General features: G+C 52.1%; 1 protein-coding gene across 2 annotated transcripts in view; it reads right to left on the reverse strand.

Annotated features, from left to right (window-relative positions):
• Positions 1-1,126: 1,126 nt before the first annotated feature.
• Positions 1,127-22,453, reverse strand: part of LOC123375078 (tetraspanin-33) — a 35,034-nt gene continuing 13,707 nt past the window's right edge. For both annotated transcript variants that reach the window (XM_045025685.1, XM_045025693.1), the window contains exons 2-8: positions 9,596-9,653; positions 8,804-8,931; positions 7,639-7,713; positions 6,831-6,926; positions 5,645-5,773; positions 2,671-2,832; positions 1,127-1,889 (exon numbers count right to left, since the gene is read on the reverse strand). In XM_045025685.1, the coding sequence (XP_044881620.1) occupies positions 1,788-1,889; positions 2,671-2,832; positions 5,645-5,773; positions 6,831-6,926; positions 7,639-7,713; positions 8,804-8,931; positions 9,596-9,653 (750 nt within the window). In that variant the 3' untranslated portion in view covers positions 1,127-1,787. The remainder of the gene's footprint in view (positions 1,890-2,670; positions 2,833-5,644; positions 5,774-6,830; positions 6,927-7,638; positions 7,714-8,803; positions 8,932-9,595; positions 9,654-22,453) is intronic.

Raw genomic sequence — 22,453 nt, forward strand, 5'->3', positions numbered from 1 at the left:
GCTCAGGAGCCCTCCAGTATCAAGTATCTTCTGCCTGTGCCGGTAACTAATTAGATGGATCAGCCACGGGTTCGGATGCAGCAAACCCTCTGGGGAGAGACGCTGTGCTGCTTTTCATTCATGTTCTCTCAGTCAGACCCTGCCTGGTTCACCCACGCCAGGCTGGTGACTGCAAACGCCTGTTACCCCGCTCGCTTCCTGCCACATGGCCCCTCATCGCTGCCTTACACAACGGGGCGAGCCTCTCTCGCAAACAACGTTGGATAGACATAGAGCGTTGGGATACAAAACTGCTTACCTCCTCCTGCCACGTGTAACCTGGGCTAATGGTGCGATTTCGTCCCCCTTAGGGGTGACGCCGCTTACACGGGTTTACGGGTGTTAGTGGCTGAGCTAACAGACTTGGTCCGTCAGCTCAAACAGCCACAGCCACGTTTCTAGAGCCAGAGATCGCAGGTTCAATCCCTGCAGATGGACCCATTCAGGAGCATTGTTATACATACGGCTTAGCGAGAGCTCAGCAAGAGAGCAGCTGCTCTGAGGGTTTAAACACCCCTAAATTCAAGGCTTGGGGGAACTGACTTCGGTGTAGTCAGACTGGTAGAAGCTGTTACATTAATGGCCCTGACAACTGGACTCTTCCGTGCCCAGAACGGGACACGCTACTCCACCGCTGTCTCTGCTCTCTGCTTGAGGATCTGCCGCTTCGGCCCCTTCCCACAGCCAAGCACCTGGGGCTGCGGGCACAGCGGCCGGACCCGGGGTAGCCAGCGCCCCGCCGATCTTTGGCCGTGTCCACTGAACTCAAGAGTCCAGACCCAAGACCCACGCGGGCCTCCGGCTAGACTACAACCCCACAGACAGGGCTTCCCAGAGCTGCTGCCTGCCACAGGGATCAGCTGGGTGAAACTCAGCCTCTCGGGAGCTTTCAAGAGCCCAAAACATCCTCCCCGAGGTGACCCAGCTGTGTGCCGTGGGGTACCAGCCCCGGCGCGGCTGTCACGTCAGCCTGGAGGCTTCACATCCCATGCCCAGGACCCACGTCAGAGTCAGATGGTGCCCCCAGACTGGAGTCAGCGCCCTGGAGGGCTGGGCTCCAGATCCCATTCCCAGCCCCCCCCCACCCCCCCGTGTGGTTTTTGGCCACTAGTTACATCCTCTAGCCCTCCCCCCTTAGCAGCCCCCTCCTGATGCTTCTCTGGATTCAGTGCATCAGTAAAGATCAGTGCAGGGTCAGGGGCTGATCATTCTGCTGTCTGGCGTCACTCCCAGCTGGTCCAGGCCTGGGGGGCAGGAAGCTGGCTAGGCCCCCCGTCCCCATGCTCCAAGGCCACACAGGAGGAAAGACACTTGTACCCGCATTATACCGCCAACCCCCCCCTTTACCTCCCTTCCGTACCAGCCAGCCCAGCCCGGGTCCAATGCACCAGCCTTCCAGGGGAAGATGCAGCCAAGGCAGCTCTCAAGGCAATTCCCAGAGAGGGCTGGGGCAGCTGGGAAATCTTTTGCTCTTTTCCCTATTTAAAAAAAAAAAAAGCTGCCACAAAAAGGACCAAGATGTGAGTCACTTGGGCGGGGATGCTACGGATGATGCCGGAGACGCAGCAGCCTCTCGCTGGCTGCCTGGGGGTCTCTCCTGGGGGCTACCCCCTTGTCCAGTCCCCTGCAGGGCAGAGTGAGCAATAGCAGGGAAAAACGCAGGTGGTTTCTTCCTCCTGGGGTGCGTGTCCCTCCCCACGCCGCTCCCTGCCACGGCACGAGAGGCGCTCGCTCTTCTGGGTGGGGTTTCAGAACCAAGGATCTGCTCGGTGCTGCTGGTTGTAGAGCTGCAGCTTGATCTGGTCTTTGATCTGGTTGATGAGGATCTGGGAGAGCAGGATTCCCACCAGCTGCAAGGAGAGGAGAGCACCACAGGCTGAACGCGCCGGGGAGAGCTCAGGCACAGGCGAGCTCGGCCGGCATCCTCGCTGGCCAATCGGTGCGCTCCCCTCCCGAGGCTGAGCCCGTCAGAGAGTCTCGCCATGGGACAAACGCACGGCTATTGACGAGAATATCCGGCGTTTATGTCTGGTGCTCGGGGGAGAGAGCCATGGCCCAGGCTGGAGCCGGTAAAGGGGTGAGCGGGCCTGGCGAGGGCTCCCTCCACCCCCAGTAACTCTGCCGATCCCGACCCACAGCCTGTTCCAGCCCCAGGCTCCCCGCCACAGCTCTGCCACGCTCCTCAGCCCAGGGCACCAGTGCGATTCGAGGACCTTAGGATTCCCCCTGGTTACACGCCCAAAGTCAAAACGTGACCGGGGGGGCGGGAGAACCAGCCCTTTGCAGTCTGAATGCTTCTAGCACCCCCAGACCCACTGACGCGGGGGGCGTGAATTCACGCGGACGCACAAATTACCGGCTACACCCCTCAGATCTAGGGGTGCCCAATCCCCTGGCTTCAGATCTAAGGGGCCATTCCCTTTTCATCCAGATGACGACCCCTGCTCCATACACGGTGGTGCTCACTCTCCTGCAGGGGCGTGGGGGCTATGCCGAGCAGGCTGGGCCTGTCCCTTGCTCCCTTCTGCCAGAGCTAATGGGGGGCAGAAACTCCCCCCCCCCCCCAAGTTTGAGTGCAAACACCAGCCCCTCCGGCCCCAGCAGAGTGCAGCCCGGGGAGGTGGGGGCTACCTGTGGGATGGCCAAGCCCAGCGCGATGCCCCCCAGCAGGAAGAGGTTGCTGTGGATCCAGTTCACCAGCTTGTCGATGCAGCCGTTGGTGTAGATGAACTCGCTGGCCTCCAGGTAGTTCATGGCCTGCATCCCCTGGCCACACATGGTGTTGATGACAGCCTGCGGGGAAGCACCGGGGCAGGTGACGGCGAGCCGGGGGTGCCAGGGGACGGCTAGCCTGGTGCGGCCATGCCTCACACACCGCCACGGGCCATGCAAGTCGCTCCAGCTCCCTCTCAGGCCTGGGGGATGGGGGGAAGGGGTCGGGCTTTCTCGAGCTGCTGCCTAATGGCACGTGGGACAGACCCAGGGACAGGTTCCGGCTTCCTTAGCCAACACGTCCTTGTTAACGTCCGGTTTCCCTGTGCGCGCTCTCTCCTGCAAGCCCAACCCCCAGCCCTCCCGAGTTCCCCCCTCGCGGGAGGGTCTGGGCTCCGCAGCATGCTCCTAGCTGGGAGAGCGGCAGTGCTGCTTCCTAGGGAAAAGGGCAGACGCTCCCTTGCTTGTGACTTTTCGGGAGATTAGGCTGCAGGGCATCACCTTGTCTGGCTGTGGGACGGGCGGACTAGAGGGGATCCCATCCCTTACGGACGAGGCGGCCAAGAAGCGCCATGACGTACGGGAACCCACGTGAGCTGCTTTGCCATCCCGTGGCACGTCCGTGGGGCATTTACCGACACAAGCCAGGCAAGTTTCACGGGACTCCTTTTCCACCCAGCATCTACAGCGAGGGTCTCCCCCTCGTAGGAGCTGCTGGGGCTAGGGATGGGAGAGGGGGGAGGGTATGCATCCCTCGCACCGCCTCTGTCTCCCTGACCCACTCGGGGACCACGGGGCCAGTACCTGCCTGTGCCTGGTGAGAGCCTGGGAAACCCCAGAATCAGGCCCCTTGTTTGTCACCCAGGATCAGTGATCGGCTCCCCCTTTTTCAGGGCTCAGAAACAATAGCCCTTCCCAGCCGTGATTGGGGCAGGGCAGCACCGGCCATCTCAACGGCTCTCCCAGACACCCTGCCTCCAGAGGGAGAAGAATTAGCAGGGCCTGCACCGATTCCTATACAGCGTCCCCAGCCCTCTCCTCCTACCCTGGCCTTGTCACTCAGCTAGGGTGACCAGACAGCAAGTGTGAAAAATCGGACAGGGGGTGGGGGTAATAGGAGCCTATATAAGAAAAAAACCCAAAAATCGGGATTGTTCCTATAAAATCGGGACATCTGGTCACCCTACACTCAGCTGAGGGAGTTTCTTCCACACTCAGCCAGGCCATGGCATGGACCAGCCTGGTCAGCTGGAGCTGTAGGCGCCACTGGGCTATGAGCGCCCCCTAGTGGCATGAGGGTTTGTCCAGCTGCAAAGGTCACTAAAGAGGAGCTGGCACAGGGATCACATGGGGGACATGAATCTCAGAATCGCAGGACTGGAAGGGACCTCGAGAGGTCATCTTGTCCAGTCCCCTGCACTCAGGGCAGGACTATGTAATAACTAGACCATCCCTGACAGGGGTTTGTCTAACCCACTCTTAAACCGCCAATGATGGAGATTCCACAACCTCCCTGGGCAATTTATACCAGTGTTTAACCACCCTGACAGTTAGGAAGTTTTTCCTAATCTCCAACCTAAACCTCCCTTGCTGCAATTTAAGCCCATCGCCTCTTGTTCTAGCCGCAGAAGTTAAGGAGAACAAATTTTTCTCCCTCCTCCTTGTACCAACATTTTACGTACTTGAAAACTTTTATATCAGTTTCTCAGGCTTCTCTTCTCCAGTTTAAACAAACCCAATTTTTTCCATCTTCCCTCGTAGCTCACGTTTTCTAGACTTTTAATCATTTTTGTGGCTCTTCTCTGGACTTTCTCCAATTTGTCCACATCCTTCCTGAAATGTGGTGCCCAGAACTGGACACAATGCTCCAGCTGAGGTTGTATCAGCGCGGAGTAGAGCAGAAGAATGACTTCTCGTGTCTTGCTTACAACACTTCTGCTAATACAGCCCAGAATGAGGTTTGCTTTCTTTGCACCAGCGTTACACTGTTGACTCCTATTTAGCTTGTGATCCACTATGACCCCCAGATCCCTTCTCGCAGTTCTCCTTCCTAGGCAGTCATTTCCCATTTTGTGTGTGTGCACCTGATTGTTCCTTCCTAAGTGGAGTACTTTGCATTTGCCCTTATTGAATTCCATCCTATTTACTTCAGACCATTTCTCCAGTTTGTGCAGATCATTTTGAATTTTAATCTTATTCTCCAAAGCACTTGCAACCCCTCCTAGCTTGGTATCGTCCGCAAACTCTGTAAGTGTACTCTCAATGCCATTATCTAAACCACTGATGAAGATACTGAACAGAACCGGACCCAGAACCGATCCCTGTGGGACCCCACTTGTTATGTCCTTCCAGCTTGACTGTGAACCACTGATAACTACTCTCTGGGAACGGTTTTCCAACCAGTTCTGCACCCACTTTATAGTAGCTCCATCTAGGTTGCATTTCCCTAGTTTGTTTATGAGATGGTCATGTGAGACAGTATCAAAAGCTTTACTAAAGTCAAGATATACCACATCTACCGCTTCCTGCCTATCCACAAGGCTTGTTATCTTGTCAGAGAAAGCTATCAGGTTGGTTTGAGATGATTTGTTCTTGACCAATCCATGCTGACTGTTACTTATCACCTTATTATCTTCTAGACGTTTGCAAACTGATTGCTTAATTATTTGCTCCATTATCTTTCTGGGTACTGAAGTTAAGGTGACTGGTCTGTAATTCCCCAGGTTGTCCTTATTCTCCTTTTTATGAATGGCAGAGGGCACATGGAGGAGTCCAATGCTACTCAGCTACCCGGCTTAGAGACTTCCTTGGCCCTGGGTGCAGGGCGGTCACCAGAATTGGAGGGTGGCGAGGAGAAGTCCTGTTCCCAGCAGAACAGTGCGGCTGCTCTTACCTGGTCAGCTGCACGCAGGCAGCACGAATAAGGCACAGAACAGCGCTCCCTGCTGGGGTTGTCAGCAGTGCAGTTGAAATACATGTTTTGGGACCAGTCCTTGTAGGAGACACCCCCACAGCAACTGAACTGTAACGAGACAGCACAGGTCAAAGAGGGCCAGGGAAGGGGAAACGGGGCAGATCTCAGAGGGCGTCTCTTTAAAGAGAGGCCAGGTCAATTTGAATGGGTTTTTAATGTTTTAGTAGGTCCTACATAAACAACAGTTTAAAAACAGATGTAGCAGGGGAATGAAAGACTTAAATAAATACATTACTCCCCATGGAGAAGAATCCTTAAGAACCAGAGAGACTGTCAGGTTGGGTCAAATTTAAACTTGTTTGTAACGTGGCTTCATGCTTTGCCAGGGTGAGACCATGGGCGAAAGCAAAAGACAGGGAACTCTACAGGAAGCATGATTGTATTTGTCTAGCGCTAGTCCCATTCCCATTCCCTCCAGCCTCCATCCCCAATCATGGCCTACAGACAGCAATGGAAATGGGAGAACAGGACTCGGGGGACAAAGGGTTAATAAGGGTCTCTGAGCAGAGGGGTGGGAGTATATTTAGACTCCAGATGTGCAACGCCAGCTGCACGACCGTCCTGGGACCAAGCCCGCGGCAGGAGAACACAGACTCACGTGTGCGTACACGAGAGAGCTCGGCAGGTACTTGTGACTAGCACGACTGGATTCAAACTGGGAGGGGTGTGGTCTGCGATGGCACCGCCCTCCCGACGGAGGCCCACAAAGAAGCAGAAGGAGGTGGGACTAGTGGAATGGGGTCTGATGGACAATGGAAGGGAACCAGAGACCCGTGGACAACCATGCCCACTGCTCCGAGGAGGGAAGCAGATCCTGGCCCTGCAGCCTCGGCGAGGAGAGAGACCGTGCTACGTGCTTTGAAAGGGATCTTGGGTCAAGGCCGGAGAGACGATTTCAGGGGTGCTTTAAAGAGAGGGGAACAGCGCCCGTGAGAGTTTGGAGGGCCCGGACCATACCCTAGGCCTGGCCGAGGACCAGCCATTCCCGCTACAGGGCTGGGAGACCCATCCATCCCCATCACGGAGGCGGCCAGAGAGCTCGCCCAGGGCCAGTCACCCCATAGGAGGCAGGAGACCCGGCCGAGGGCTCTTTAACGGGACCCACCTCCTTCTGCCCATAGTCGATGAGGTTCTGCAGGTCCAGGTCGTCCCGGTAATGCACGACGGCATTGTTGATGATCTCGCTCACCTTCCCGCGTGCCTGCGGGAGGAACGCCGAGAGGTCACCAGGGAGATTTCCCTCCGACCTAGGTGCTTGCACGCCCCTCACCATGGCAGCGTCCGAGCGCCTCCTCTCCTACGATTTAACCTCACAGCTGCCTGATGGGCAGGTGTCACCCCCAGTTTCTAGATCACATGAGGAGCCAGAGACCTGAACCCATGTTCCCTGAATTGCAGGCCAGTGGCCTCACCCCAGCCCATCCTGCCCTGCCCTGCCCTGCCCTCTCCACTTGTTTGGGATGAGGCGGGGACATACTGGAAACCAAAACGCTGGCCACTGACACAGACAAGGAGGTCAGGGACCAAACCCTGGGGCAGATCCACCCAGCCAGCTGCACTCTGGTGCCCACGCCCCAGCTGAAGGCTGATGCGTTTGGGTCTCCAAGTCTGCTGGGGAAGCCTTGGATCAAAACAAACTTTTTCCTTTAAATAAGATTTTAAAAAGAGAGAACAGTCTCTGTTCATGCCCAGACACCTCGCCCCCCATGTGCGGTTCGGCCTCTTTGGCCCTCCGTCCCCACGTAGAACCACCTTTCCCCGGAGAATCGCAGCTTAGTGAGGGAAGAAATCTATTCTGTGCTCCCGGGCAGCTCCCGGCCAATCCAGGACTGGGTCCTCCAGTTACGCTGGAGCATCCTTCTCCCCGCCCCCCCAAAAGAACAATGTTCACCCCAGCTCTCTGGTGTATTTACCTTGTCAGAGAAGACAAAGCCCAGCACTCCAGCTGCCAGCTGCAGCAGGAAGACTATGGTCAGGCAGATTGAGAACTGCAGGAGAGAGAAAACTGCCATCAGCAAATTGCCACGGAAGAGGCAACAATGCACCATCTTTTACGGAGCCGGAGTTGCGCCACCATGACCCAAGCAGGGACGCTTGAAGCTGCAAGGTCCCAGGGCAGCAGGACTCCAGGCCCATCACCTTATATTTCTGGAGTGCCTTTTTTACTGATTCCTATCTACTGACCACTTCACCCAGCACTGAAATGCAGCCACCTCTGGGGTGGAACAGAGCAGCTGCTTAACACTGCACAGAGGATTGGGACAGGAAGAGAGAAACAGTCACTTTTTGAAACTGCAGGGGACGTCAGAGAGGCAGAGAGGAGTTAATACCTCATTTTTGCAAAATATGCTCTGGGATCATCCCAAAGTGCTCAGAGCCTGGGTTTTACATCTCTTCTGGCAGATGGCACCTCTTGGAGCACAGCGCTCCGGTAGGACCTTGCTGGGTCACTGGTTCAGGGCTGAATCAGACAGAACCCACCTCCTATGGATTTGCCACACTGCTCTAAAGCATTGTCCATGTCTGTGCTAGCAAACACTGAGGGCTGAGAGCTGTATGTAACTACAGGGGATCTGTACAGACTCCAGCGTCTGTTCCCCCCCGGCTATGCAAGCAGCTCCTACCAACAACTGACTGGATGTCTGAAGGAACGAGAAACCCTCTTTAGCCGAGACACCCGGCTCAGTGCCATTAAAGGCACTTTGGAAAGGGTCAGTTTCCCTGGGTATCTCTTGGGGTGCAGGAGTTCCCCAGCTCTGGCCACTAGAGGGAACCACAAGCTTTCCCATCATCAGCATGGCTGGGCACCAGCAGAGATTTCACACCAATGGGTGGGGGAAGGAAATCGGAGACAGAGCAGAGAGACCCTGGGTCCCATCAGTCCTGACGGCTGCCTGAGGTGCCAGTCATTGGGGGGGGGGGAACCCCAAACCCACTCCTGGCGGTTTCTGCAGAGCCAGGTAGACAGCGGGGTCCCCATGAGGCTTCCCATCCCCAGCCCTGGCTATAACCCCCATACGACTGTCCCCTTCTCCCCCCTGGCCCAGGCGTGGATCCCGCAGCCTCCCGTCCGCTCACCGTCTGCAGCAGGCAGATGTTCTCACGCAGGGAGCCGATGCAGCCGCAGAAGGTGATCAGGAACATCAGGATGCCGACCACGATGAGCAGGATGGCGGGATCCACCGCGAGGCAGGCCATGGCCGCCTCTGCCAGACGGGAGCAGAGAGGTTGGGGGAGAGAGGACGCGAGAGCCGTTAGTCCAGCGGCACCACCCTGCCCGCTAAAGGAACCCAAAGACGACGGCTCTATGGGGTGGGGCTCAGGGAAGGATCCTTTGGGCCCCAGCCTCTCCCATTATCACCCCCTCCCCTTTCTACCCTCTACTGCAACAGGCCCCTCCAGAGCCAGCCAGCCACTAGAGACGCCTTTCCCCAGGGCTCTCCAGTGCTTCTGGCCCCGGGGCAAGAAGGAACAAGTCCAGACCCAGGCTGCTGTAACTCCACGCGGCCCCGAGACCAGAGGGTTATTTGGCAATGGACAACGGCCCCAGATCTGAGCAGGCCTGTGACGAGCAGGGGTGGGGGGGGGCCGCGTCCAAGCCCCGTTTCACTGGACAAGAGCGGCAGCTTCTCCCCTCTCGCCGCAGACGACGTCTGCCGCACACAGCGGGCTGTGCTCCCCACACGGAGACCTCACCCCCCCTGAGCCGCGTTCCAGTCTCAGACCCAGGGAACGGCTCCGCTCGCCTCCTCAAACCCGTCTGCTTCCAGGGCAGCCAGTCTCCGGGGCCCTCGCCTGCCTCCCACCGGAAGGAGAGATCCCAGAGCCCCAGCACAGACCCGGGGCAAGGGGAAGGCGCCAGTCGCTCACCTGCGTGCTTCATCAGCCTGGCGTAGATGCCTACGGCCACCATCACCATCGAGATCATCTGTAGAGGCAGGACATGGAGATTCAGAGCCAGCCACCTGCTCGGCACTTCAACCCACACATGCAGTGTCCCTAAATGAGGAGAGGGTACTGGGGGCCTCCAGAGGGCTCAGGGGATCGGCAATAGGATAAGGAGCCCGCCCCATAGGCACGAGATCAAATCCCGGTCAGCCCAGCCAAGGTTGAAAGTTACCATCATCTGAGGGGTGCTTGGGGCCTTGCTAAGTGTTAGAATATAGATCTGTAGGCCTGCATAGGCCTAGACTTTAAGAACTTAGGTGTATTTTTATCACTTAGCAAGTTACAGAGGCATAAAAACAAAGAATCAGAATCTCAGTCCGCCTGTGTCTGGGCCTTCTCTCACTAGGAGAGTCTGAGGCCTGGTTCTTAGGCTGAGGCCTTCGGCTAAGCAGGAGAGGCAGCCATAAGCTGGGAAGCAAACGGTCACATCCTCCCGTCCCAAACCCGTCACACTGAAATAAGGTGGTGTTGGGCTGTTAGGAAGATGATCCTGTCCTGATAGTGCCCATCACCACCAGATAAAGAAACAGATCTTAAGATGGTTAAAGAAAACGTAGCTAGTTCGACAGCATCCTGTCTGGCAAGAAATCACTTCTCAGTGGTTGTGGTTGGGAAACCCTCATTTCTGTATGTTTTATCTTTATGGCCCCCACTTTCCTATTGTTAATCTGTCTGGTTCTCTGATTGTTTCTGCCGGCTGTACAATTAAGACTGGTAGGTGTAAGTTAATTAGGGGAGTGGGATATAATTGGTTTGAGAATTGTGTTACAATATGTTGGGATTAGTTAGTTAAATTTCAGTAAAATGATGGGTTAAGGTCTAGCTGAGAATATTGTAGTAAGATGAGGCCCTGAAACAAACTCTTGTGTCAGAGGCCCAGTCTGAGGCCTGAAGCCTGAACCAAAGTACTTCCAGACACAAAATTGGTGGGGCAAGTAACAGTAACAAAGAAAGAGTTAGAAGAATCAAAAGAAGTTACACAGCCCTGGAATGCTCCCACCCCCCTTGCAGGGTGGCGAGCAGCCCGGAGACAGCCAGCACAGGAACAGAGTGAAACACTGGAAACAACTGCAAGGAACCGACCAAAAAAAAAAAAAAAATACATGTGCCGTCCCCTGCTATGAATATTGGTGGTAAACACCAGGCTTCAGGGAGCTCCCCTGTGCCTGAAGAACGGGGACAGAAGTGGAAAAAGGTGCCCTAGTAAAATTAAAACATGAAATGGGGTCCACTGCAGTGCAACCACCACCTTAGGATAAAAGCCAGGTTCTGGTACAACCTAAACCGGGCCCTGATGGGTGCCCGTCAGAACGGGAGAAGTACCGGTAAGTGCACAGAAGGAGAGAGGAGCACACAGCACTGACACTGAATTGGTAAATCAAATGAAGGAAAAAATGGAACAGTTCACAGAGCACATTAGGAGACAGGAGCTGCGACTTGATCGCAGGGGAGTGAATAAAAAAGAATTTCAAAGTAAATACCCCAAATTAAGTGGGTTAACACCTAGAATTGATGCATTAACACATGGAGTTGCCCCAAAAGAGTGAACTGCAGCACAAAAGGGCACTCCCGCCATCCATCTGGCATGCACACAAAAGCAACAGACACCGGGGGAACAAATTCAGGTTTTACAAGAGCAGGTAACTACCCCCCCTCTCCTCTCAAAGCCAGGATAAAAACCAGGGGCGCGGTTCCCAACTGTGCAGGTTCCCAAATGCTTTGACCCACGGAACCACACTCTGCGCTCATCTCTGAAAATAGAACCTGCTTTCTCAAATATTACATACTGGTTACGTTTTGTCCTTTCTATGCTTCTCAGTTTGCTAAACTTGCTGCTGCCTGTACTTTCAAACACCTTGATAGAGTTAATCTCTCTTGGCACAGGTCTCGCTACCTTCCTAGCAGGGGCGGCTCTAGAAATTACGCCGCCCCAAGCAGGGCGGCGCGCTCGCCGCCCTTCCCCGGTCCCGCGGCCGGGGCAGAAGTGTCTGCGGCGGGTGCGCTGGTCCCGCGGCTCCGGTGGAGCATCCACAGGCATGCCTGCGGGAGCTCCGTCCGAGCCGCGGGACCAGCGCGCCCGCCGCAGTCATGCCTGCGGGAGCTCAAGCGGAGCCGCGGGAAGAGGGGACCCTCCGTAGTCATGCCTGCGGCAGGTCCGCTCGTCCCGGGGCTCCGGTGGAGCTCCCGCAGGCATGACTGCGGAAGGTCCGCCGGAGCCAAATGCTGCCCTGCCGGGACAATGCTGCCCCACGCACCTGCTTGGCGCGCTGGGCTCTGGAGCCGGCCCTGCTTCCTAGGTTGCTTTTCACCTTTCCTTTCCCCCGCCTCTCCTCACTTCGGCTCTCTCACTTTGTTTTAAAAGTTATAGTTTTTACAGAAACCTTCAGAGGATAAAGCAATTGAAAACAGAACAAAACAAGACACAAAAAGAAAACGGTAAAAACTTTACTTTAAATAAATCCAGTAAATTAATTATTTTAACCCTTCAGGAATGCAACAGCTGGAATTATTCCTAACTTTCTAGAAGATATGGTTGCCAAGCAACCGAAATGCACACACTGCTTCTAATCCTAACCACTAACTAATATTTAAAACATGAACTTTTCTTATTTCCATATAGCAGAGTTTTAAAATAATGTTAAATATAAAGAAATGCAAACTTCCTTGTTACCAAATTAATACATTTGGCAAATATGATTTTTTCTTAATCAATTTATGTTACAAATTTTAAAGAAGGTCATAATTTGTTTATTCAAATGTTTAACCCTTTTTATTTTATTTTTTATTGTTTGCCTTATTTTGTAATAGTTATGAATAGAATTCTGGCACCATTTGTGTTTAATTGTAAGGTTGTCCTGTATGTCATGTGTGTTGTCTTGTGTTCTATGTTGTGTGTGTCACGGGACTATTTTTTCTTATTTTTATTTTGTTGCAACAAAAGTCAATTTTATACCCTTTTAAAAAAATATACGTATATGTGGTACCACGATATTTTAAAATCGTGGTTGGGATATAATCATAGTATTAACACCACCTATTTTTTGTGCAAAGATCAAAAAGGTTTCAGTTACAAATATATGTCCATATATTTATGCCTCAACAAATAATGCAATTGTCAACAAAAAGAACTCTCTTTTTGAAAACAGTTTTGTTTTTTTAAGTATTTTTATTGTTATTCAAAGAAAAAAGGTAACATTAAGGTAAAGATAATATTAACAAAATGTCGATTTCTTGTTTGGGCTTTTTATACACTTGTTTGTACTTTTAAATACAGCTATAAGAATGTGACAGCAAAAAATGTATTTATAAAGCTAACAATTTATTCATAAGCTAACCAAACGTCAACAGGTTTTCAACAGGTTTCCACCTTTGGCTCCCAAACACAACAAAGCATCATGAAAGTTTAATATCCTCAAAGTATTTGCATGGACCTGTATTGAAAATCTATTTTGGTTTAATTTTTATAGTTGGTTTAATTGTATATGCTTTTCTTCTGCTATGCTATGTTAATGGGAAGGAATGGTTGTTAAAGTTTGTGCTTCTAAACAGTTAACAAGAGTGAAGTTGGTATCACAAGCAAATTAACTTTAAAAAGCTTGTTAAAATTATGTTACTAACTCTTTTGCTGAAACAAAGTGTTCAGCAAAGGAAAGGATTACACCTTCGCATGTAGGAGAACACTTCAACCTCCCTGGCCACACAATAGCAGATCTTAAGGTGGCCATCCTACAGCAAAAAAAACGTCAGGACCAGACTTCAAAGAGAAACTGCTGAGCTTCAAAAAAAACAGGAGTACTTGTGGCACCTTAAAGACTAACAAATTTATTTTAGCATGAGCTTTCGTGAGCTAAAGCTCACTTCTTCGAAAGCTCATGCTAAAATAAATTTGTTAGTCTTTAAGGTGCCACAAGTACTCCTGTTTTTTTTGCGGATACAGACTAACACGGCTGCTACTCTGAAACCTGCTGAGCTTCAGTTCATCTGCAAATTTGACACCATCAGCTCAGGATTAAACAAAGCCTGTGAATGGCTTGCCAACTACAGAACCAGTTTCTCCTCCCTTGGTTTTCACACCTCAACTGCTAGAACAGGGCCTCATCCTCCCTGATTGAACTAACCTTGTTATCTCCAGCTTGCTTCTTGCTTGCTTATATTTACCTGCCCCTGGAAATTTCCACTACTTGCATCCAACGAAGTGGGTATTCACCCACGAAAGCTCATGCTGCAAAACGTCTGTTAGTCTATAAGGTGCCACAGGATTCTTTGCTGCTTTTACAGATCCAGACTAACACGGCTACCCCTTTGATACTTGACACCTTCGCATGGAACATCGTGAGCATCTATTTTAGCCGTTAAGCATAATGTTTACTGTGAAATATTAGTAATGCACCTCAAATGAAAATGAATGTCTATACAACAATTGAAAAAGTATAGCTTGTGTTATAAAAGACTCGGTCCCTACTACATTGTTCTTATTACATTGTAAACAAACGAAGTTAAACTGTGTATTAAGTTTGGGTTACTGAAAACAACCAACAACAAAAAACCAAACAAAAAAAACCCCTTTATTATGTTAACTAACTAGCTGTTTAAGCTGGATCCCACAGACACCAGAAAATATCACACCCTGAAAGACACCAGTTGATATCAGGACACAGTGAAGAAACCCCCAGCATCAAGAAAAGAAAAATGAAGTGCTTTATAAATGAGAGACTGGTCAAAACACACCTCTACCTACCATATATGGACAATTGAGTTAACCATCAGCTAAAAACCACTAGCTGGACCAGGAAAACTGTCATTTAATTTCAACTTGATTACGGTGTAAAAACAACTGTATTATTGCTGTGTTACTGTATTATCATTGTACTGTTGTATTACTGCTGTATTGTATTATTGCTGTACACCATTTACAATGTGCATAACTTTGCTAAACTGTTTAACCAACACACAGGTAAAAATTAACAAACAAATGACAGCAAACAACATGAAGGCAAGGAAAAAACAAAAACAAAAAGTTACATAGTAACTACAAAATGGGTAAACACATTGCCTGTTAGTACCAGTCATAATTCGGGTCGGTGACAATGCATCCTAACAGAGGCACATGTTATTCAAAACACTCTTGTTCAGGGCTGCCCACAGGATTCAGGGGGTCTGGGGCAAAGCAATTTCGGGGGCCCCTTCCATAAAAAAAAGTTGCAATACTATAGAATACTGTATTCTCGTGGGGGCCCCTGCGGGGCCTGGGGCAAATTGCCCCACTTGCCCCCCCCGGGCAGCCCTGATCTTGTTCAGCGTCTGGGTGCCAATATTAAATCCTGACGCAGCTGTATTTGATAAATTGGTTACTGTCCAGTCACTAGGTTATCTGGATGATAGCATCCATAATAAACAACCGGATCTGCATCAATCACTGGTGTATCACAGAGCAGTTCAACCAATGGAACAGAGAAGTGCCACTCCTGTTTCCTGCCCAGCGACGCTTACCAGAGGGTGACAACCAGCAGTACGGGTAATTTATAACATGGACGGGCCGTACCGTGTAGTAACTAATCACAACATATTTATATATAAAAAGGCCTCAGTGGTAGTGTCACTGCTCCAAATTTCTGTTTTACTTCTCACATATGAGGACACATTATCACAATCCCTATCCCAGTATTTCAAAACACTCAGCCTACTACTACTACTACTGAGACAGATGGTAACTGTCATTGCCCTAAGAAAAGTGGGTTGCTATCTGCAGTCTCACAAGGGCCAAACTACAACAACAGATTGGAAAAGAATTGTTATGCTTGGATAGGAAGCGTTGCTGTATGTACACATACATACTATACATGTATGCCCATATACACCATATCCATATTGCTAATATATATTAATGATTTGGGAGTGCCCCTAAGACTCAATTATAAAACGGCATTCCTTAGTCGAGGTCCCGGGCCTAACATTCCCAGGCCCACAATAAGGGACTAAAATTAATGGAATAATAAAATCTGTCTACCAGTCGTACGAGGGAACGTGCAGAGTGAACGACAGGTGGGGCATGGGTGTATGGATAGTAAAAGGAGGTAACCACATAACAGTGTTTAGCCCACTGGGTTATCTTCAGTCCATGCATTATGCTTTTCCAGGACGATGGGTAAACATCCTCCCCATAAAAAGACAAAATGAGGGAATATAGTAAGATGAAGCCCTGAAACATTAACTCTTGTGTCAGAGGCCCAGTCTGAGGCCTGAAGCCTGAACCAAAGTACTTCCAGGCATTGCTAAGCAAAAGCAATGAGGCAGGCCCCACTCACAGAAGTAGGCCAGAAGAGGGTTGCTAGAAGCAGGTGCATCCACACGTAAGTGCTAATAAGAACTTGTGCCAAGATGGCATCAGAACACTCCACAGAGATAACAAGGAACCGGCAGGTGCGTCTTAAAGGCAGGGTCAAAAGGACAACATGATGGAGAGATCTGTTTGAAACAACATGATCAAAGGGGAGACAGCCCCCAATGAGCCAAGGGGCGCATCTTTGGCCAGCCTAGGGGGCAATGGAAAGTCCTGCCACTGACTGAGCTGGTCCATTGCCAGGGGGGCACAAATTCATAGCATGTCCTGTAGAGTCTACGGGAAACTATTACTGTGCTTCGTTTGACAATAAACCTGGCTCGGGTTCCTTCGTAGCTTACTAGAGTCTGTGGTCTTTGGGGGATTCTCTCGGGGTTTGCTGTGTCAGCGACCTGCGCAGAGCCGGGGCAGCACACAGAGGGATCACGCATGCAGCCGACTGTTATCATCATCAAACAAGAGCAGAGCACCACACCGGTAGCTACTGACAACAAATATTATAGGAAATGGAAGAAGAGGAAATTGGGATCATGCTTGCTGTGTGCGTGACAAGAACCGGGGGAGAGGGTGACGGGAAAGCCCTCTAACACTAAGCAGTATGGATAGGGCCCATGGGCCCTCTACCCACAGCCACTATTGCTGTGTGTCCTTGAATGAGTCACTTTGTGCCTCAGTTTCCCTTTGTCAGCAGGTATTGACCGAGCTTCGTAAAACACCCATCAGCCACAGGGCTCAGAATGCCGAGTATCACGGTGCCCAGTCCCTAGGGGACAAGTATCCACAGAACATCCCCCCACGGTAGGTGGACGGCAAGGACTGGATGGACCCTAAACTCCCCTCTCGCCCTGATGGTCGATCCAAGCAGGGCTGGGGGCAGTACACCGGGGAAGGGACTTCACTCTGCAGGGCCGTCAGCCAGCTCCTTTCACCAGCTCTGGATTCCCACCCACCCACGGAATCAGCGCCTGGAGTGATGCTTTGCAGCCAAGCCGTGTGTGTGTGGCGGGGGGGGGGGGGGGTGCATGCCGTATACTTTCCAGGTTCACATACACAGCCGCACACACCTTCCCCCTCCCACTCAGGGACGCCGCGCCTGGCTGGCTGAATAAAGCAGCAGCATTTCAAGCAACGCTGCTCTGCCACAGCTCTGTTCATCCTGGAACAGCCAATCGCCAGAGCCAGGAGCTAGGCGGTAGGAGTGGAAGTGGATTTTTTCTGTTCCACAGGCAGGCCGATCCGCAGACCCTACAGCCCCCTTGCCTACTGCTGTGTAAAAGGCTCCTGGTGCTTTGCACTGGCAGATGAGTATCAATGCCCAGGGGATGAGGCTGTCTGATTCCTGCGTCTAACCTAGTGAGGCAGGAGCACACCCAGCGGGGAAGCTGGCGCCAGCCACAGGAGGTAAAGGGGAAGCGGGCAGCAGGCAGGTGCCTTGCCGCTGAGCTCCATCACTAAATGCCTCTGCAAAAGGAGGCTTAGAACCAAGCCTGGCCTCCAGCCCCTGGGGGGAAGAGCCTTGTTAAAACCTGTTACCAAGAGGCCTTCACTTATACGGCGCTGCGCAAACCCTAGCCCGCTTTCTGTCGATGGAGGAAACTGAGGCCCAGAGGTGAAGCCGCTGGCCCGCGGCCGGTGCCTGAGGAACAGCTGCAAATAGAGCCCAGGAGTCCCTGCCCAGTGCTCAGTCCACCAGCCTCTGCTAGCCACTTCCTTCACTTGGGCCTCGCATGGTACGTCCACACTGCCGTTAAAAACCCGTGGCCAGCTGGCTTGGGCTAGGGCTAAGGGGCTGTTTAGCCATTTGGGTTTGGTCCGGAGTCTGGGCTCTAGGACCCTGCAAGGTAGAAGGGTTGAGCCTCCACACAGCAACTCAACTGCCCCTTAGCCTGGATCAGCTGGGACAGGCCAGCCGCGGGCATCTAACTGCAGGGTAGACCTACCCGCTGCTGGCTGGAAGGTAACAGAGTCCCTCCAGGCTTCCTCTCGGGCTGGATTCTCTGTATTGGTCTCCCATTACAGGAGGCACCAATGACAGGGCCGAGTTCCAGGGTCAGATTCCTTCTTTCCTAACCTTGAGGGACATCCTGACCAGACCAAGGAGAGGGACCCCCCCCTAAAGGGCATTGCCACCTCTGCTGGCTACAGCTGAATCCCGAACACCCGCTGGGATGAAACGGGATCGGACTTTAACAGCAGCATCTCGACTGACTTCGTCTCTGTCTTCCAAAAGGACGGTTATCACCATCTGAGACACCATCAAAGAAACCGTCTAACAAGGAAGGCTTCCGTCTAAAACTCTCTGCAGCTCAAGGGCAAGGGAACAAGGGAGGCTGTTAAAACGAAGCCTGACTCAATACTTTACATTTCAAATGCTTTAGTTGGTTTTCCTTCTTTTCTTTACCTTTACTAAATCCAATGGTTTTTACATGGTGCGTTTGCCATGGCGAGCGGCCGGCTGAGGGCTCAGCACAGCGAGCCTTGTTTAACGCTGTTCGGTGATGGCCAGCGACTGGGTGAGGATAACCCCTTTAGTCCCTCTACATTAATACAACACCCCTCCAGGGCCTTTTGCACTGCTCCCAAGAGCCACGCGTCGCTGCAGGGCCTGCGGCTGTCCTCTCCCGGAGCCCGGAGGGTGAAGGCAGACGGAGGCCGGTGAATTCAGGCAGTTTCTCTTGCGTTTGTGGGCCCTGCATCTCTGCCCCGATAAGACATGCCGCTCGCTGCTCCCCGGCAGCTCTGAACCCAGGGACCGGGAGCGGGGTGGCTTACAGGCACGTCTATCAGGACCACAAAGGCGGCCCTGGCTGGGGAAGGAGAGTCAAGCCAGAGGCTCTCCCCACTTTGGCTTCCAGCCTTCCCCCTTCGCACAGCAGCTTACGCACGTCCCCTCCTGCCCGTTCTCCCAGGCAGAAAGCAGCTTAGGTCGAATTTATAGAAGTCGATTTTTCAGAAATCGATTTTGTACAGTCGATTGTGTGTATCCCCACTTAAGACCATTAAGTCGGCGGTGTGCGTCCACAGCACCCAGGCTAGCGTCGACTTCCGGAGCATTGCACTGTGGGTAGCTGTCCCACAGGTCCCGCAGTCTCCGCCGCCCATTGGAATTCTGGGTTGAGCTCCCAATGCCTGATGGGGCAAAAACAGTGTCGCAGGTAGTTCTGGGTAAATGTCAGCCCCCCGCCCCATGAAAGCAATGACAATAAATCATTTCTTGCCTTTTTTCCTGGGTTACCTGTGCAGACACCATACCACGGCAAGCATGGATCCTGCTCAGCTCACCGTCACCATATGTCTCCTGTGCTGGCAGCTGTGGGACTGCGTTGCTACACAGCAGCAGCTCATTGCCTTTTGGCAGCAGACGGTGCATTACAACTGGTAGCCATCGTCGGCGTCTCCTGGGTGCTCTTTTAGCCGACTTCGGTGAGGTCGGTCGGGGCGCCTGGACACAATGGGAGACAACAATGGCCAGCAGTCGTACTTCACCATCTTCTGGCAAGCAGCCAGGAGACGACGATGGCCAGCAGTCGCACTGCACCGTCTGCTGCCAGCCTAAGATGTATAGGAGAGATGGAGTGGATCAAAACAATAAAGACCAGATTTGTTTTGTATTCATTTGTATTCTTCCCTCCCCCCAGTGAATAGTGGGCAGGGGAGGGATAGCTCAGTGGTTTGAGCATTGGCCTGCTAAACCCAGGGTTGTGAGTTCAATCCTTGAGGGGGCCATTCTGTGTGACAACCCTGTAGGCCATGTCATCAGTCGCCCCTCCCTCCATCAGAGCAACAGCAGACAATCATTTTGCGTCTTTTTTCAGCACAGACGCCATACCACAGCAAGCATGGAGCCTGCTCAGGTCACCGTCGCAATTATGAGCACTGTGAACACCACGCACCTTATCCTGCAGTATATGCAGAACCAGAACCTGCAAAAGCAAAACCAGGAGAGGCAGCGCAGTGATGAGGACATAGACATGGACATTGACTTCTCTCAAAGTACGGGCCCCGGCAATGTGGACATCATGGTGTTAATGGGGCAGGTTCATGCCGTGGAACGCCAATTCTGGGCCCAGGAAACAAGCACAGACTGGTGGGACTGCATAGTGTTGTAGGTCTGGGACAATTCCCAGTGGCTGCAAAACTTTTGTTTGCATAAGGGCCACTTTCATGAAACTTTGTGACTTGCTTTCCCCTGCCCTGAAGCGCCAGAATACCAAGATGAGAGCAGCCCTCACAGTTCACAAGTGAGTGGCGATAGCCCTCTGGAAGCCTGCAACGCCAGACAGCTACCGGTCAGTCAGGAATCAATTTGGAGTGGGCAAATCAACTGTGGGGGCTGCTGTGATCCAAGTAGCCAACGCAATCAAAGAGCTGCTGCTATCAAGGGTAGTGACTCTGGGAAACGTGCAGGCCACAGTGGATGGCTTTGCTGCAATGGGATTCCCTAACTGTGGTGGGGCGATAGATGGAACCCATATCCCTATCTTGGCACCGGAGCACCACGCCAGCGAGTACATAAACCGCAAGGGGTACTTTTCAATGGTGCTGAAAGCACTGGTGCATCACAAGGGACATTTCACCAACACCAATGTGGGATGGCTGGGAAAGGTACATGACACTCACATCTTCAGGAACTCCGGTCTGTTTCAAAAGCTGCAGGAAGGGACTTTCTTCCCAGACCAGAAAATAACCTTTGGGGATGTTGAAATGCCTAGTTATCCTTGGGGACCCAGCCTACCCTTTAATGCCATGGCTCATGAAGCCGTACACAAGCAGCCTGGACAGTCGTCAGGAACTGTTCAACTACAGGCTGAGCAAGTGCAGAATGGTGGTAGCGTGTGCTTTTGGACGTTTAAAAGCACGCTGGTGCAGTTTACTGACTCGGATAGACTTCAGCGAAACCAATATTCTCATTGTTACCACTTGCTGTGCACTCCACAATATCTGTGAGAGTAAGGGGGAGACGTTTATGGTGGGGTGGGAGGTTAAGGCAAATTGCCTGGATGCTGATTACACGCAGCCAGACACCAGGGTGGTTAGAGCACAGGAGGCGCAGTGCACATCAGAGCAGCTTTGAAAACCAGTTTCATGACTGGCCAGGCTACCGTGTGACAGTTCTGTTTGTTTATCCTTGATGAGCCCCCACCCCCCACTCCCCCTTGGTTCACTCTACTTCCCTGTAAGCTAAACACCCTCCCCTCCCCCCTTTGATCACTGCTTGCAGAGACAATGAAGTCATTGTTGCTTCACATTCATGCATTCTTTATTAATTCATCACACAAATAGGGGGATGACTGCCAAGGTAGCCAGGGAGGGGTGGGGGTGGAGGGAAGGACAAGGCCACACTGCACTTTAAAACGTATTGAATGCCAGCTTTCTGTTGCTTGGGCAGTCCTCTGGGGTGGAGTGGCTGGAGGCCCCCCCACCGCGATCTTGGGTGTCTGGGTGAGGAGGCGGGCTGTTGGCTACACAGGGGCTGTCACAGCGGCAGTCTGTGCTCAAGCTGCCTCTCCTGAACCTCAACCATACGCTGGAGCATACGAGTTTGATGCTCCAGTAGCCTCAGCATTGTCTCTTGCCTTCTGTCACCAAGCTTACGCTACCTATTATCTTCAGCCCACCACTGGTCCTTGCGTTCATATTGTGCTTTCCTGGACTCTGACGCTGTCTGCCGCCACGCATTCTGCTGGGCTCTTTCAGTGTGGGAGGACTGCACGAGCTCAGAACACATTTCATCATGAGTGCGTTTTTTTCACCTTCTAATCGTCGCTAGCCTCTGGGAAGCAGAAGATCGTGTGAGCGTTGAAACATTTGCAGCTGGTGGAGGGAAAAAAGGGAGAGTGGTAGTTAAAAAGACATTTGAGAGAACAATGGGTAACTCTTCCACAGTAAACCTTGCTGTTAACATTACATAGCACACGTGCTTTCAGTATAAGGTCGCGTTTTGCCTCTTATTGAGGGTATGTTGGTTTGGTGTGAGAGGTCACTCACGCAGGTCCAGGCAACAGAATTCGGCTTGCAGGCAGCCATGGTAAGACAGTCTTTTGGCTCTTTTAACCTTCATAACATGTGGGAATGGTTTTAAACAGCAGCGCCCTCATTTCCCATACCAAGCAGCCATTGGGTTGGCCATTTAAAAGGAGGAGGGGCTGTGGTTTTCGGGTTAATGTGCAGCACAAACCCACCTAACCCCCTCCCCCCCACGCCCAATTCTCCGGGATGATCGCTTCACTCCTCCCCCCACCGCGTGGCTAACAGCGGGGAACGTTTCTGTTCAGCCAGAGGCAAACAGCCCAGCAGGAACGGGCACCTCTGAATGTCCCCTTAATAAAATCACCCTGTTTCAACCAGGTGACCAGGAATGATATCACTCTCCTGAGATAAAGAACAGATGCTGTTTGAATGCCAGCAAACACCGGGACCATACGCTGCCATGCTTTATT

This window comes from Mauremys mutica, chromosome 1 (assembly GCF_020497125.1).
Source record: "Mauremys mutica isolate MM-2020 ecotype Southern chromosome 1, ASM2049712v1, whole genome shotgun sequence".
In the NCBI taxonomy this organism is placed as follows: Eukaryota; Metazoa; Chordata; order Testudines; family Geoemydidae; genus Mauremys; species Mauremys mutica.